This window comes from Columba livia, chromosome 16 (genome assembly GCF_036013475.1).
Source record: "Columba livia isolate bColLiv1 breed racing homer chromosome 16, bColLiv1.pat.W.v2, whole genome shotgun sequence".
NCBI classification, from domain to species: domain Eukaryota; kingdom Metazoa; phylum Chordata; class Aves; order Columbiformes; family Columbidae; genus Columba; species Columba livia.
In genome coordinates, this window is record NC_088617.1 from 13,960,912 (window position 1) to 13,978,407 (window position 17,496).

At 48.6% G+C, this 17,496-nt stretch overlaps 1 protein-coding gene across 4 annotated transcripts in view; it reads left to right on the forward strand.

Annotated features, from left to right (window-relative positions):
• NDRG3 (NDRG family member 3) overlaps window positions 1-17,496 on the forward strand; it is a 61,143-nt gene that overhangs the window by 30,484 nt on the left and 13,163 nt on the right. For all 4 annotated transcript variants that reach the window (XM_065032641.1, XM_065032642.1, XM_065032643.1 and 1 more), the window contains exon 3: window positions 180-215. In XM_065032641.1, the coding sequence (XP_064888713.1) occupies window positions 180-215 (36 nt within the window). The remainder of the gene's footprint in view (window positions 1-179; window positions 216-17,496) is intronic.

Here is a 17,496-nt window from a genome sequence, read left to right on the forward strand (position 1 = left end):
GAATTTGCATGGAGTTTTCTCATGTGGGTCTCACATTTCCCTGCTGTCCTCAGTGCCGTCAGGCTCTAGACTGTGCTGAAGCAGGGGTCTCTGAGGGCAACTTTAATGATGTGTTTGGGGATGTTCTGGGGTACTGTGCTGAACTCTTTTTTGTCTTTTTTTCTGTTTTTTGTTAACAGAATGCAGCTCGCAACTTCCAGGACTTCGACTGTCAGGTAAGACACATGCAGGAGACAAGGATCTGTGGGCAGACTCCCCGTGGCACATCAGTAATGCTGAGAGAGAGCGCTCTGTATCTTAATTTTAGCTCCTGTCAAGGTTTAATCAATAGGAACCTGAATATGCCCGTTTGGCAGAAATGGCCCTTGACCCTTCCATGCAGAGCACAGTGTGCTGAGCTCTGAGGCGCAGACCTGGACTGCCCTGCCGCGGCTCCATGACATCTTGCAGGATGGCTGCTCTCCTGAAAAGCAGTTTCTTGGAAACATGCAGTATGCTGGAGAACTGCAGCTCTGTTACATCCCATCTGGTGCACTGACTGGGGAAGGAGGAGCTTGCATGTTGAGAGGAGATAGAAGTCACCAAGCTGCCCCAGATACGGCACCCCAGCTTTGCTGGGCCTGGGTTGTGACAAAGCCACGATCCTTTTCAGGGAGGTTGTGCGGAGATGAGCCTGATTGCTCTGAGTGCTATAGGAACAATCCTTTTAGAGGAACAGATGCACCACGAGCATCCAGGACAGAGGACACACTCTTTGTTAGGCAGAGCGCAACTCTGACATTACGTGGTGTGTTGTGCGGAGCGCAGGCTGTTTCCCAGTCCAGATTACCTTGCTGACTTCCCACTCAGCGTGTCGATACGCAGCCAGCGGCTTCTCTTTCTCTTCAGCTGTAGGAGGTAGCAGTGTCTGTGGCATTCTGCGTCGTGCAGGACGGGCTCTCGCTGCTGTGTTACAGCAGTGGTGCGGATCAGGGGTAGCTGTCAACATCTCGTCTGTTGATGTAGGTGATTCCAGAAAACCTTCTGCAAGCCTGTGTGGAACAGGAATGTAATAAATACAGTCCTAAGAAGATAGTTTGTATTTTTTCCATCTCTTGATGTCAGACACCGAAAATACAGCCTATCTGAGCAGGCACGTCACTGTACTGCTTTAGTCTGATTCATGGTGAGTTTTAGCGTTACCTTAAAGCCTGTAAGTATAAAAATTACTAATCTTAGCACATTATAACTTGAGTGTCTAGTCTTAGAAGCAGCAACAATGTTAGGCAATGATTTTTCTGTTTAAATAAAGGTAGGTAGTGGGTTTAAAACACTTCCTATCTTGTCTCCATCTGTCTTTCTGCATCTTCTCCATCTCTTCTGGAGGTACAGTCTACTCCCGTGTCGGAAGGGTAGTGGGTAAAAGCAGGTGCAATGGTTTTGAGTAAGAGTGTTAGGTAGTACAGGCTCTGCCTACTGAGGCCTGTCTGCCGTGATTGGAAAGGAAATAAATACAGTGCCTGAGCATCTGAGCACATTGGCCTTCACTGCAAGTTCTCTGCTGACCTGACTGTGGGGTTGCCCGAGCCCTGCCCATGAGTGAGCAGCATGGTGTGGGGAGGTGAAGGAGCCCTGTACCAGAGCTGTGCATTGCTACTGCCTTTGCGCTCTACGCTTTCCCTCAACAAGCAAAGCCTCTTTGTGCCCTTCATTGAAACCGCCTCGAATCTGAAGCTGCATGAGACGCAAAGAAACATGGTGCTGCAGCCACCGACTCGTCCCGGTGCCGCGGGTGTCTCGGCTCCGTGCCCGCCCCAGGGCCAGGCTGCGGGAAGAGCAGCCGGGTGGGCAGGGGCTCTGGGCAGTGCTGGACGTGCTTGTCGCTCCTCTGTGCTTTGATTTAGATCAGCAGTGAGCTGGTGGCCATGGCAACAGTTGGGCAGGAGACAAGATGTTCCTTCCGGTGGCCCTCTTGGTAATTCATTTAGAATATTTTTTTTAGCAAGAAGTTAACACAGTGTCTAATGAGACTGTAAATGTTGTCCCAGCCTCACCTTTCTCCGGCGTCTCTCCCTACAAGCTGTGGTTTCAGGGCACACCTGGTTTGGCCTCCTCCTACCTGGAAGGTACCCCCAAGGGCTGGATTAAGTCTTCACTCAAAATCTGTCAGAGAGGGTACATGGTGCGTTGCATCCTTGGATTTTCCGCTTCAGTTGCCAATACCAGGAACAGTACTTAAACTTGGAGGTTGAGCTCTTGTGTTGTCCTGTGAAAAATTACTGCTGTTTTTCAGTCTGGCAAAGCAAGTCTGGCTGCCACATTCAGGCCCCTGCGAAATGGGTGTGACTCGACTTAGGGGTGTTTGAGGAGGGGGAATTCCAAGTGAAGAAGTTTGCTTTCAGAGGAAGGGAGATCCTGTTGTGTAACGAATCTTAAAAGCACTTGGGCTGAGCCAGGGTTTGATTTGTCCAGAGTTTGCCAGGGAGGAAGAGCCTTGGGGAGGATCACAATTTTATAAGAACAGGCACAAGCTGACCACCAATTTGTGGAGGCTGTAACTGGAAGATGGTTTCCAGTTACAGTGCAGTGAAGTTCTTGATCAACTCCCAATAGCAGTAACATCTGCAAGGGACATGGTGGGTTTTAAGACAAAATTTAGGGGGGTTGTGGGATGGACTATGTTATCTTACATGGTGTAGAGTTTGCAGTGTGATAGCATGGCGTCAGCGATGCAAGACCTGCATGTCAGACCTTTTTGTTTTTGTAATAGTCCAGGAAAAGCTGTGTTAAATAGAGATAAAGCTGTGGCTTTGCACAGGGCTGACCACATCCTGGCTGCGTTTGCAAGGCTGCAGCCAGCCGGGAGGGACAGGGTGCAGCCCCAGTGACAGTGCAGTCCAGTTTGAGCTCCCAGTACAAGACACTGCCATGCTGGAGTGAGCCCTGTATTATTTCAGTGTATGTGCCCTCGGCCATGAGGTGATGTGCTGTAATTCCATCCCAGCTCCTCCCGGGGCTGACCAGTGGCTCTGCAGAGCTCTGCTTGCACAGCCGCAGCAGCAACAGCCGCAGCAGCAACAACCACCCTCAGCGTTCGTTCATTCATCCTGTGGTGCGTCCAGACCCTTCGGGCTGGAAGCTGGAGTTCCAGAATATTTTCTGTGGTCGATCCATGCTTGTGACTGGGAGAAGCGTTGAGTTTAACCCCAGCTCCCGAGCACGTCGGTAGTGCTGTCAGTGCCTCTGTGAGTTATGCAGTGCCACGCATACAGGTTAGGCACGCTGTTTTCTGTAAAGTTTTGGCATGTGTTACTTTTCAAGGTAATGTGTATATTTAAGGTCTGTAAGATCTTTCCTTTGGAGAAGATGGGTGATGCTGTTGTGAATTTCTTTAGGTTCCCTGTGTATTTGGTTTTAGTTTTTAATAACTTGCCAGGATCAGATCTGGGCAAAGATAACAACGCAACCATCCTCCTTCTGAAATCTGTTACTCTGGGTTAATACGGTGTGAAGAAGCTTTTAGCTTTTCCGATACAGCTGACTTCCAGATACAGGTGCTCTGGTTTTCTTAAACTGTTCATCTACAAGCAACCGCAGTTAACCCTGATGAGTAACAGATTGCCTGGGCATCAGTTAAAACAACCCCCACATAATCTGATAACTATTTGCAATGGAGATAGAGAGCTAGCATGCTGGCTTAGGGGTCTTTACCAATATGAATCTAGGTCGTTCTCAGAAATAAAATGTATTAACCTAAATCTGAGGCCTACATTTTACTTGAAAGCTGTATGAACCCTAATGAAATCTAGGCTTGGCTTCTTCTAATGTTCATGGGCAGATGGTGGATTAAATGGTCGGGGTTGCTGATGGACAGATGGCGTGACCTGCACAGTTAATAGAGCTGTGCTCAGGCTTTTGTTATTATCTGCAGACCCTCTTCAGCTGCTTTGAGAAGTAGGTGTTCTGGGTTAGCCTAAATCTCTCCCCTTTGTCCAGGTGATTTGCTTTAAATAGCACCAGAGGAATATGCTGATACACTTGTAAAGCTATGCAAATAAACCTGCGCTGCGTCTGTAGCCAGAACCTCCCTCTGCTGCCTTCCCCACACTGATTCCATTTTGGAGAAGTTCTTCCACAGGTACATTAGTTTGAAGCATTTTAATCTGCATTTTTTAAAGTTTGCTTTAAATCTTGCTTTAAATCCTTGCACAATCTCTTTGTCTAATTTTTGCCTGCTGTGCACTGGGAGATGCTTTTCTGCTGTTGAGAGGTTATTGAACTGTCCCATCATGTGCCTTTGCTGATGTCATAGACCTTGAGTCGAAACGTCATTTTTTAATGAAATCATTGAAGCCAGCTTGTGCTTGCTGCACTGTGGCACTGAATACAAGATGTTTTAAAGCATCATCTCTTTATTGTGATAAAATAAAGGGAAATGTTAGCACTTTGAGGAAAGGTTTTCTTTCTCTGTGTGACTAACAAGGGAACTGTTATCCCCAGCATTGAAACGTTTCATCTAGGATATTGAGGACCACTGTTCTTCTGATTTGTACGATGAGTTCTTTTGTTCTCTTGTTCAAAGTGCTAGAGTCAGATTCATTACAACACAGAACATGGTTTGATCTAGTAAACAGGTTTTTTAATGCCTGCTAAATTAGGAGCTGCCTCTAATCTTATTAAAACTAGTGCCACCACTAAAGTACTGGTTTTGACTTCTGCTGACATCACAACAAATACTGTAAAACTAAAAATTATTAAGATGGAATTGTAATTTGGACCTTCTTTCCATAATTCTTATTTCTTGGGAAGCTGATTCTTCCCATCACTGCATTTCCTTCTAAAACCTCTGTTTTCTGTAAAACCGCAGTGTTGAGTTCAGGAGAGCTTTTGCTAGCTGGACTTGGACTGAAACATGGTTTTCATTTTTAAATGTATCCACACAATCCTTCCATGGGATTTACTTAAACATTACTTTTGCTTTCTGTGTGCTTGTGACAACAGTGTGCTAACGAGGCTGGTTATGCAGATGTGGTATTTGAAGTTCCTGTGCTATTTTTGTTCTCGTCAGTGAGTTCTTACAGCAGAGCAGATGCGTGCGCTTTAGGTTGAGAGGGGGATTTGCCTCCTTCCTGCCTTCAGAAAAATGAATGGTGCCTTTCCACTCACCATGACTGATCTGTTTCCATCTGTTGTGCAACAGCCATTAGTGGTATTTCAGGGCAGCTAATGAGTAATTGCAATACTAGTTATAACTCAATGCAGTTAGCTCTAGTTCCCAGGGACATTGAAGGTTTGTAGATACAGAACATGACCTTGCTTTCTCTTCTTCAGGAGATTTTACTATGTTCATCTTCAGCAAGATACCGAAATGTAGCTGGGCAGATCTGTCAGCAGGTGGACTGGCGTGGCTGGAAACGTGGCCCCTTTACAGGTTGCCTTTAGGGGTTAAGACAATCTGAGGTCTAACAGTCACACAAATGTTCTTAGTTTTGCCTGTGTATTTGCACATCCAAGTGTTCCTTGTGTAGGATCCAGGTTTCCAAGGCTGTGTGTCTGCAGGCTGTGGTGCCTTGAGCACGCTGCCCGGAGGGTTGAACAGCACTGGAGGGATCAACCCACTCTGTTTGCAGCCCCTGGGGAAGGCAGCAACCTTGATACTCCGCTGACTCAAAACCGTGGTGCAGAGCGCTGGAAAACCACAACCCACTGCCACACTGGGACAGATGAGAGCTGATCTGCAAGTGGTTTAGTTCACCCGAACTGTTATGGATCCAGGCAGGTCCAGTTTCCTGCATTAGCTGGGGAAGGGAGGATGATGATAAGATGATGATATGACATGACAAGGGGCAATGGGTATAAACTGGAACACAGAAGGTTCCATTTAAATTTGAGAAGAAACATCATAACGGTGAGGGTGGCAGAGCCTGGCCCAGGCTGCCCAGGGAGGTTGTGGAGTCTCCTTCTGTGCAGACATTCCAACCCGCCTGGACACCTTCCTGTGTAACCTCATCTGGGTGTTCCTGCTCCATGGGGGGATTGCACTGGATGAGCTTTCCAGGGCCCTTCCAACCCCTGACATTCTGGGATTCTGTGTGATTTACCCTGAGCAGGAGTAAGAAGCAGCACATATTCCTAAATATGTGCTGGGTGCCTTGCTCATGACATTGAATACCTGACCGGAGCACACACAATTTGTGGCTTTAGCTGCTTCTTGTAACACACGGGCAGGGCAGGAGATAGAGGAGTGCATCTGGCATTCCTCCCCATGAGCTGTGAGCCCTGGCACAGGCTGCCCAGAGCAGCTCTGGATCCCCAGCCCTGAGTGTCCAGGGCCGGGCTGGATGGGCTCTGAGCAACCTGGGCTGCTGGAAGGTGTCCCTGCACATGGAGGATGGTGGAACTAGATGAGCTCTGCTGTTCCTTCCAACCCAAACCCTTCCATGATTCTGTGATCTCCAACATGTAGGTGTTGTCATTAACTGCTTCTCAGTCTCAGTACTGTGTGGTTGTAGGAGTTCATGGTCTCTGGTCTGGGAGCACAGCCCCAAGCTGTCAGCTGTACTCCTGTTGTAGGTCACTTCGGTTCGTTTGGCTGCAGAGCCACTGTCTGTTCTCAGGCAGAACCTGCGTTTGGAGGTGACTTGCCGTTTCTCTGGCTGAAACAGAGCATTAGGAAGGGTTACAGATACGCATGAGGTCTGTCCTTCAGCATCGTGTGCCTTTGGAACAGGAACACACAAATGCTCGTTTGTACATACAACAGTGGGTTGGGGAAAGCCCAGCAGCACCTTTGTCTCCTGATGCTTTTGTGTTCGTGTAACCAGATTACGTATCTCCTTCTGCCGCTCTTGATTCTCACCCAGCGTTTCCCTAATTTAAGACCTAATCCAATTACACAACGTACTAGAAACCATTGCCTGCTTGCATAGATCATATTGTGTTTTCTATTAATAAATCCTGCTCTGTATGGGAATGAATAATTTAGTTCAAGATGTTGCTTTAAACCTGATTTAGTCTTGCTTCCCACGCTGCCGTCTCCTTCAGCTCTACTGTTTCCAAAATAGTTTTGCACAGAGAGGAGGTGGTAAGTGCTCACCTCCCAACTGCATTAAGGTCGGTGGTCCTGTCATGGTAAGAGTTACCAGCTGGTGACGTTTTACAGTCTTACAATATTTTTTTCTTAACTTATAGGCATAGTTTGTGGTGGCGTTTTAGATACGTGTAGAAATTTGAGGGCAGCTGTCGCAAAGAGCAAGATAATGGAATCTCTGCTTTAATCTCTCCATGGTTAGGAGCTGTGATAAGGTGCCCAAGGAGCATGTGGCAGTTGTTTTCCACCTTTGCCAAGACTGGCAAAGATGACATAAAGTAAATAATAGCTGTAAGTACAGTATCACTGAAAAAGGGCAACACCTGACCTGAGTAATCTGTGTCTCGTCACCTCATAGCAAAGCAGCAGTGGCAATTTTCTGTGCCTTAGCTGAACTAGGACCTGGTGTCCTTAAGCTGAAAGGTTTTTTGGGATGTTTCTAGCCCTCTACTAGTACAGACATTCGACAAGCCTGAGCAGAATGTGAACAACAGACACCTTCCCGCCATGTGCTCTGCCGGTTTTGAATAGTTAAAAAAAAATCAATTGAAGGGATTTCGCAAATGTGTTCTCTATAGTTGGTCTCCAAATTACATCAATTCTCACTTTTTCTAGGGAATTAATTTTGAACTTTGAGCAGCTTCACATCGAGAGTAAAACTCATCTGGTCATGCCAATAAAAGAAGCTTAATGAATTAGTTATGAAAAGCACCAGTAACATGAATTCTCATCTGTAATCATTCCTACTGTGAAACAAATGGTTTGCTTCAGATTTTAATAACTTTTAAAACTGAAGTGCTGGATCGCACTCGGAGCTGGAGCTGAGGGACGGAGCTGGGACGCTGCAGTCCAGCCCCAGGTACCCGTTTGCTGCCTCGGAGTCTCTGGAGCTCAGGGCATTAGCACCTCTGGAGCTGCTGCTGGCTGCTCATTTCTTCACTCAGAAATGTTTTTTCTTCACATGGGAAATGTTCTGTGTGACCTGTCAGTGGCTCTGTCATTGCTTCTCATTTCCCTTCCTGGCCAAAGGCAGAGGGTGGCAGTCAGGGATGAGTCCCCAGTTTGAACATTTGGCCACCTGGCCCCACTTCTTCCCGTGATCAGTCCCGCGGTAAATGTAGACCTTGGCACTCATAGTTGTGTTTGTGTTTTCCTCTGCGGTTTAAGAATCATTCAAAGATGTGAAGGCCAAATAGGATAATGCCCCAGTCTCATGTGCTGCAAATCCCCACAAGGAAGACCTCCCGGCAGTTCCTGCCTGAGGTTAATCTCGAATGTTTAAAAGCTGTTGTTAGGTTGTGTCGTGTCACCTTCAGCTGTCGAGTGTTTATGGTTCACACACATTCCCTTTTCAAAAGTGTAAGGCTCTTTGACTAAGAGCAGTGATTCTCAGGAGCTGGGATCATAAAGTGTTTAGGAATAATCACAGGGCTTTCAGAGTTGGTTGGTAGCACTGGTGGCCTTTCTCTGGCTACTGCCTGTTCTTCTGCCCAACCCCTACCTGACAGTGTATCTTACAGGATAGGTCGGTGCTGCTGCTACCGTATGCACTCGCAGTGCTCAACTTCCGTCCGAATGAGAGATCCCGTGGCCGCAGGGTCGGTTCCTTTGGTTTCCCAGTGTAGTGGGATACAAACCCAGCCCTGCTCCCCTGCTGCCAAGACATGGGCTCTCTCACTGGACATGGGCAGAGCAGAGGGACGAGAGAAACACTCTTTTTGATAGCACTTCATCATCAACTTAGCCAATCTGTAAGAAGTTGCACCCAAAATTTCAGTTTTCTTTTGTTTCTGTATTCTTGTCTGAGGTCACAGAAGAATGTTGAGGTTCCTCGTGGAGATCAGTGACAGTGGACACCAATACCTGGATACAGTGCACAGGAAGGAGAGGGTGGATGCAGGATGTTAAAGGAAGCTTATTGGTCTGATTTGGCTCTAACCAATGTCACTGAATAACTTGGGTTCCCCTTAGACTGAAATCTCAGGCCTAAATAAGAAACGCAGGTTTTGTCTGTAATTGTGTGAGTGCCCAAGATGGTGATCAGAGAAGCCACAAGGCTGGACAGCAGGACAAGGGTAGGAAACTTCAGCTGTGCCGTGTCAGACAGAGGTGGCTGTGGGACACGACACCAATACTCAGTTTTAGCCACGAACTTCTCTGGAGCAGCAGGTTAGGGAGCCCCAGCGAGGAGCAGCCATCATCGGTGTGGTTCTGAGAAGGGCAGAGAAACGTGTTCAAAACAGCGTCTTCAAAGAGCTGCTCCAGATCAACATTCTCGGTAAAAAACAAAACAAAAACAACCACAACTTCATTGGGTTTGCACTCAGAATTCAAAACAAGGACTGCACAGAAGTGGAGCTTATTGAAAATAAGCAAAGCAGAGAGCAAATGCCCACCATCTATCACAGCGGACATGAGAAATGGTGCAGGGAAGCCAGCATGACTAAACAGAAGGGCATGGAGGCTATTGCAAGCAAAAAAGCATTTTTCAAAAAGCTGGAGAAAATGGAAAAGGTTATAAACCCTAGCAGATTAAATATACAGACAGAACAAAGCAGGCAAAAGAGATGACTTGCAAAGGGAAAAAAAGAACAGTCATGTTTCAGACCTATCAGAAATGGAACCACATGAGAGTTTGGAGAGTGCTGCTGGCTGCTCAGGCTCCAAAAGGAGCGCTCAGGGAAGATGTTTTTTGCTGCACGCAGGCTTGCAAAGAGCAGCTCACGGGGGTTACCCTGCTGGAATGTTCTTTGTGAGGAGTCAGCAGAGACCTTCCCTTAAACCGCAATGCCTATTGCAGTGGCTGTAAAAAAGATAAAGTATATACTTTCATGGCAAGTTGCTGAGACTGGATGTATCCACCCAGGAGTTTTAAATGAGTTCAAAAATGGAATAGTTGAGTTGTTAAGTGAAAGGTTGTGCTCCTCTGTTGCAGCTGCCATGGTGCCCAAGGACTGCGGTGCTTCCCCTGTAAGACAATTTTACAAACCACTCGCAGAGGCGTTCTGGGAATTCACTGACCTGCTGTACCAGACACTGATAAAACCAGCAAGAGTATAGTGGATGAATTACACGGATTAATACTGGGAAAGGGTCATCGTGTTTTCTGTAAAGGGAAGGAGTCCTGCTCTGCAGAACTGTTCGAATTCTTTGAAGGAGTCAGTAACCATATAAAAAAAAATTCAGTTGACGCAGCCTACTTGGATTTCCAAAAGACAAGACCCCTTATCTAAAGGGTCCTAAGACGTATGTCTTAAGGGACTTAGGTGGCTATGCGGTTGGAGAGGAGGTCCTTTCATGGGTGAAATATTGGTTAAAAAAGGGAAAAAAAAGAAGCAGCATTATTTTCACTGTTGTTTGGGGTCACTAGAGGAGCACCTTGGGGATCTGTGTTGGGACTTGTGCTGCTTCAATTTACTATTAAATTATCTGGAAAAAGTGATGGCAAGTGCAATGGCAAACTTTACCTGCCTTTGGGTGAACGTAAGGTGTGATGCACTATGGTGAGTAAAACCATCCTACGGCGGAATGTAAAAGGGTGGGCTCAGGGCTGATGATAAATAACCCAGAGGCACGAGACCTTAACATTGCGAGAGATGAGGGAAAATGTCAACTCGCGGCTCATGGCTTTCAACAACACAAATCAATTATTTTTTATCAGGAACAGAGAACAAAGCAACCTCATTGTGCTACCATGTAAATCCACAGAACGCCCACGTGTGTTTGACAAGCTGCCAGCCCCCTCGTCTCAGAAAGGACGGAGCACAACGGGACAGTTCTGGAGAACAACAGTATGGTCGGGAAAAAGCTGTTGTACCAGGACCGGCCAGATCAGAGCACATCGGCCCAGCAAGGGCACGTGAAGGGGAATCGCAGCAAGCTCTTAGGTCATCACTGCTGTGGGCTGTGGAAGCGGGATCAGTTGTTCTCCATCTTCCAAACCAAGGACTGGGGGATCTCATGCAGAACCAGCAGATAGAAGGTGGGGAGCAAAGTGTTTTTTCACCCTGCACATTGTTAAGCTTCGGCTTTTCTGGTCACAGGGTGAGGCAGATGCCAAAGGAGGAGGAAGCAGGGGGTGACTGCCCAGTTCTCAGAACAGTCCAAGTGAAGACCACACCTTCCATTCAGGAATTCTGTGTTGACCTGCAGATTGTTGGAGGCTGGGAAGATGAAGGGCAACTATTACAAGATGCAGGTGTTTGAGGAAGTATCACCACATGCTTGCTCTGTGTTATTTTTCCACGAGCACACACTTTGGAAGTCAAACTCGGAGGCAAGCTGGACCTTTGGTCTGACCAACTGCACCTGGTCTCCATACCTCCTCCTCCATCACTGCTCTTCTCATCTGTGTCCTGAGGGAACTGCTGTTTTTTGAAGTGATGGTTCCCAGCTTATTTGCTCTAATCGATAGCAGCTGCCTGCACAGGATTCGGCCCCCGCTCTGTGCCCCCAGCAGCACTCGTCTGCGTCATGAGCTCAGTGCCCACGACCAGCGAGGGTGCCTGTGCTCCCGAGTCCCCGTTTACAGCAAATCGTCTGCAGCTGCAGTTTGTTTTTCACCTACTGTACAAGTAAGGGCAGAAGATAAAATCTCTTCAGAGAAACCTCTGATAAAGTTTCCAGTCCCAAAGCGAAAATTAAAGTTGATCAAGCTTTTCAAAACACAGCTGCAGATCATCATCTTCTCTTGCATTCATCTCCCTCATTTTGCAGAATGCCCAGTTTTTAAAATCTGGCTGTCTCCTGGCCACATCTTTCCCACCTGCCTTCACCCATCACCGCTTCCCTGCACTATGGACCAGGTCAGTGTGCAGGCATAGCTGGGGCTGGACACCTGCAAGGCGCCAATCCCTCAATCCCCATTCAAGCTGCACTGCTGCAACACGTCAGAGCTGGCCCGAGCAGAGATGGGAACAAAGCAGGCCAGTGTCTGAGAAGGTGGCACGTCTCTGATACTTTCCAACACTACATTTCTACATGAGCAGTGGGCAAATACCAGGAGAGAATATGCAGAATTGCAGGCGGGTAGGGTAGTGGTTTTGGAGGCAGTGTGACACAGGCAGGACGTGTTGCTGGGTGGCCGGCTGGGAAGGCGTATCTGCAAGAAGGATGTGAAGAAAGCACGTTTGGCAAGGGCAGAGGGTGCAGCCTGCAGAGCTGCTGTTCTCTCGCAGCGTACCCCGGTACCCATTGCACGTGGATTAATTCTCCTTCGTGTTTGGAAGAGTCATGAACCAGTAATGATGGAATGAAGTATTAACTTTTTTTTGCCGATTCGAGGTAGAAGTTGTATCTTGTAAATGTAGAGACTTTTGTTGCCGTCTTAAGTGTGTGTGCTGGTTTTGTTTAAAACAAACCAGTTCTCTTTCAGTGAATTTTCCTTTCAGTTCTTCTAAGTAACTACACTTTTCTGAATTCGGCTGCATGTTTTTCAGACACTGTTGGCTCCAGAGCTGATAATGGTAGCAATGATATGCAGAAGACCCCCAGGTTTAGACTTATTGCTATGGCAGCCAAGGTTGCTGATAAATTTTGCATGTCCCATAAGTGAGAGGGGTGTATTTGCAAGGAGGGCTGGACAGAGCAGGTGACTAAAACTGGCCAAGTATTCCATCCCATACACGTCATTCACCCTATAAAAGTGGGAGATCACGAGGGCCTCACTCTCTTTGACCATGACCAGCATCTGAAGAGGACCCTGCCAGTTCTGCCTGCAATCCCAGGCCTGGTTCCAGATCCTGCATCCCTGAATCCAGTTCCAGTTTCCTGCCGGATCCAGCCCAGGACTTCTGGGTACCTGTCCTGCAGCCACTGCTCCACCCCGGGAAATTCGAGATTGGTTTTGAATCACAGAATCCCAGGATGTGAGGGGTTGGAAGGGCCCTGGAAAGCTCATCCAGTGCAATCCCCCCATGGAGCAGGAACACCCAGATGAGGTTACACAGGAAGGTGTCCAGGCGGGTTGGAATGTCTGCACAGAAGGAGACTCCACAACCCCCTGGGCAGCCTGGGCCAGGCTCTGCCACCCTCACCAGGAACAAGTTTCTTCTCAAATTCAAGTGGAACCTCCTGTGTTGCAGTTTGCACCCATTGCCCCTTGTCCTGTCACTGGTTGTCACCAGAAGAGCCTGGCTCCATCCTCCTGACACTCCCCCTTTCCATACTGATCCCCATGAATGAGTCCCCCCTCAGTGTCCTCTTGTCCAGCTCCAGAGCCCCAGCTCCCTCAGCCTTTCCTCACACGGGAGATGCTCCACTCCCTCCAGCATCTTGGTGGCTGCGCTGGACTCTCTCCAGCAGTTCCCTGTCCTGCTGGAACTGAGGGGCCACAGCTGGACACTATTCCAGATGTATATTCTGTATTATTTTCGCTATTTATTAGTAGCATTAGTGAAGCATTTTTAACTTTCCAATTTGTAAGTCTCCCTTTTCCTCCTGTTACCTTTCCTTAGGGAGGGGGACAGGGGGTTAACAAAGAGCATCTGCCACAGTTTATTGCCGCCCTGCAGTAACCGGTGGTACCTCAGCGCTGCCTTCAGCATCCGCCTCGTGCTGTCCTTTGGCTTTGGTATGTGGGAGGGAGCTGTTTTGGAGAAAAGCGGTGACAGGGAAGTCATGTGTGCTGTAATTGTGTGATGTCTGAAAATGTTTTTGTCCTTTGCAATCATAGGTCAAGATAAAAGCCCTAAAGCTACAGGGCAAAGTTGCAGATAAAATAAAGTTCACTGGAAAAATGGACTTAGAACCTGTAGGGAAGCTAGGGGTAAAACTCAGTCTCATCTCTCCAGGTAATCTTGACAAGGAGATCTGCCTCATCTTGCAATGTGTAGCTGAAAAAGTGAACGTAGAAACACTTATCTCTAAGGTAGTGTCTGGTACTTGCTTTGTAGAGCTTGGAAAAAAGCCTTAAAAACGTAACGGGCTTTAGCCAGAGGAAGCAGAGGAAAGAAGCTGCCTCCCAGGAGGAGGATTTCCACCTTGCTGAAACTAGCAAGATAACAAAGGAATAACCTCAAGCACTCCCAGCCTAAGGCTTTGCCACTGTACAAGGGCAGAGGAAGAAATTTGCAGATTTAGCATTTAAATTTTTGAAGTGCTGCTCGCTGAGATTTGTTAAAGATGGGATTTCTCAGGTTGCTTCCCTCTTCAGCGTATGTTCCCTGTGTTGGAATCACTAATGCGGCTGAAGGAGTAGCCAGGTGAGTGCCCTTCAGATTGGGCTGGTGCCCAGTGGTGACATAAGAAAAGTCTTACTGACAAACTGTCTCATTTCCCCAACTCACAGTTTACAAAATCTGCAAAGTCAAAGTAAGAAGGAGAGCAAGGATTGATTTTTAGCTCAAGGAAACTTGTTTCCTTCCCTACTAGAGAGCTAAGACGCAAGCTCAACTTCAGAAAACAAAAATGCAGGGTGTTGCAGTATGAAGCATGTTGAGGTGCTTGAACAACAGCCCTGAAGAGAGGTGAGTGGTGCTGTTTCTAGTACCTTGTCCAATATTCTGCCTAGTGGAAGAATGTGTGACCTTACCAGTAAATTTGAACGTAAATCTGGAAGAGACACTTTTTAAAAATCATTATGTTGTTTATTGATTTCTGTGCTTTTCTCACTGTTGGCTCAGTTTGGTTTTGTGTTTTTCTGATAGCTGACCTTTTGCTGCAGCTTATAAAACCCTCCCTGCTCCTCTGGAGATGCAGCTTCACGAGCCGTCACTCAGTTTAACTGGCCTCATGCTCAGGGCAGGGTTATTTCTTCTTCCACCCGGTGCGCTCCCCTCGGGCTCTGAGCCAGAAGCAGCATTTACCAGACCTTGCAGTGAGCTCCTTAACTCACTGACCTGGCAGAGATCTCACCAATAAGATTAGAAAAAAACAACAACATAATAAAAGGCAGCTGGATAGTTTCCTGCCAGGCCAGTGAATTAAAGCTGCTTATAGAAGAGACCCAACAACTGCCAGAGCTGGCAGAGAGACCTGCTTCTCATGCCGTTCAGCTGCTTGGTTTGCTCGGACGCGTAGGGATGCACAGCCAGGGGTTGCAGGCTCTGGCGCTCGCTGGGCCCTGCCATGAGTTGGCTGCATGTCACGGTGCGCTGCCAGTCGCCACCTTGGCCTCGTCCAAAAGATGCCACTTTTGATAAAGGACTCCTTAACACCTGCAGACTTGGAGAGCACTAAAATGGGAGCTGCTGCTCTGGCTGCACAAGGTGTCCAGCTGGAGTGTGAACCAGGACTGTGCCCAGCTCAGCAGAGCAGCCTGGAGAGCCGGGGCAGAGCCCGGTGGTTTCCGAAGGCTCAGGAGAGGAGGCCGTGCCCTGGGCTGCCCTGTGCACCCTGCAGCAGGGGTGGCAGCGCTGCTGCCCGCACCCAGCGCTGCTGCCCGCACCCAGCGCTGCTGCCCGCACCCAGGCTCACCTGGCACCGAGTGCTGCTGCCCGCACCCAGCGCTGCTGCCCGCACCCAGGCTCACCTGGCACCCAGCGCTGCTGCCCGCACCCAGCGCTGCTGCCCGCACCCAGGCTCACCTGGCACCCAGCGCTGCTGCCCGCACCCAGCGCTGCTGCCCGCACCCAGCGCTGCTGCCTGCACCCAGGCTCACCTGGCACCCAGCCCGGTCCTTTCCTACCTGTGCACGGTGCCTGGGCCCACAGCCTAGGAGAGGGGAGCCAGGGGAGCATCAGGCGATAGAGCCTCACCTGCCGTGTTCTCTCGCCTGCCCCCCAGGTCTCTGCTGCTTTGTGGGTGCTCCAGCTTCTCACATGCACGATGCAACAGCTGTGTGCAAGTAAAACCCAGCTCCTTTCTGAGGACAAGGGCAAAGTCAGAGATGCTGTTTTATCCCTCAAAGCCAAGCTGGAGAAGGCTTCAGGCCACCTCAGGTGACTTGGCCATGGCAGTTTGCTCCCGTTGCTGCACTCCTGAGGGAAGCCAAGAGGCTTCCAGGACCCTGAAAAGAAGTACAGCTGGGGGGAGGAGGATCTGTCACTGCAAGAACTATATCAGTCTGGCCCACATCCAGCCCTTGGGAGTGCCCAGAAAGGAGGTGCAAGGTGAATTTCTGACGTGCTACAAGCCAGGTACTCTCAGGTACTGCCTGAATCTGGTCTAATCACTTTCAGGCTGTTGGAAATTGCTGTTTAAAAAAAAAGAAGAAAAGAACACATGCTTTGAGTAAAGCAGTAAAAAATAGTTTTGAGATTTTAATGTTCTGTCTTCAGGCTGAACCATGAGGGTATTCCCGAAGCAGAAATTTTTTTTCATATCAAGAAAATAGTTGGTGCTTTTTACACAGTAAGTCAGAGCATGTCTTTGTTTTCTGTAGCTGAGAGAAAGGACTTATAGATGACTTTGTGTACCCAGCCTGACTGCCATCTCCGCAGCTTTTCCAAAGTCCGTAGTTATCCCAGATCCGTCTTTGTCTGAATGTGTTTGCAGCTCTTTTAGTGAAACCCAGACAACTTTGTGGGCACTTCTGTGTTCATGATTGTGAGCTTGCGGCTTCTGTTTCGGTACTGGAGAGGTACCTAGAGGCCTCATGGTCCTCTTGCCAGGCACAGTGCAAAAAGGCCTCAATATTCGGCTTGGGAAAAGGAATGTAGTTTTGGAGGCAAATAATCATGAAACAGGTCATGAAGCAGTTCCACTGATACCCAGCTGGCAGCCAGGATAACCTCCCATGTCTGTGCCAGCTGCTGGAGGAGCCTAGGGGTGTTTTACTGTCACATCAGCACACCTAGCAGCAGGGAACAAAGGTGTTTGGTTAAGGCACAGAGCTCAGCTGTCCCTGGGGTGACGAACAGCGGACGTTAGTGCGGCAGCGTGGTCAAGATCTGATGGGCTCTTGGCCAAATGGCCAATGTGGGGCTGCAGTAGACAGGCAGCCTGGAACAACAGGTACATGTGGATCTGTATCTTTCATTTTTAATGCTGTAGAAAGGAAAAGCTGCCACCGGCTCCCCTGTGGATGGGCACAACCTGCCAGGCAGCCAGTGCCTGGATCTGCGGAGCCTGGGTCTCTGCTGTCCCAGCCACCTGCCTGCTCCGTGTTGTCGTGCTGTTTCCAAAATGCTCTGGTCCATGTTCCACAGGGGCTGGAGCTGCTGCCAGCCTCTTGGACGTTGCTGTGTCCCCTGGCACGCAGACAGGACGCTCCCAGAACACTGAGAAGAGACCCGTGGGCTGGCGGGGAGGGAGGGATGGCAGCGGGGAAGCGAGGGCTTGGCTGTGGAAATGGAGCTGCATTCGTGGTGCCGTGAACCCCTAAAGATACATGGACACGACATCCGGCTTCTGCTGCAGTGAAGCAATGTCACTAAAGGCCATTGAAATGAGATCGTGGTCACGGGAAGACTCAGCCCCAAAGCCTTCACAAATCTGTACAAAAGCAGCCTGCTTATGGCAGTCGTTGGAGAGGGAGATTTGACCGG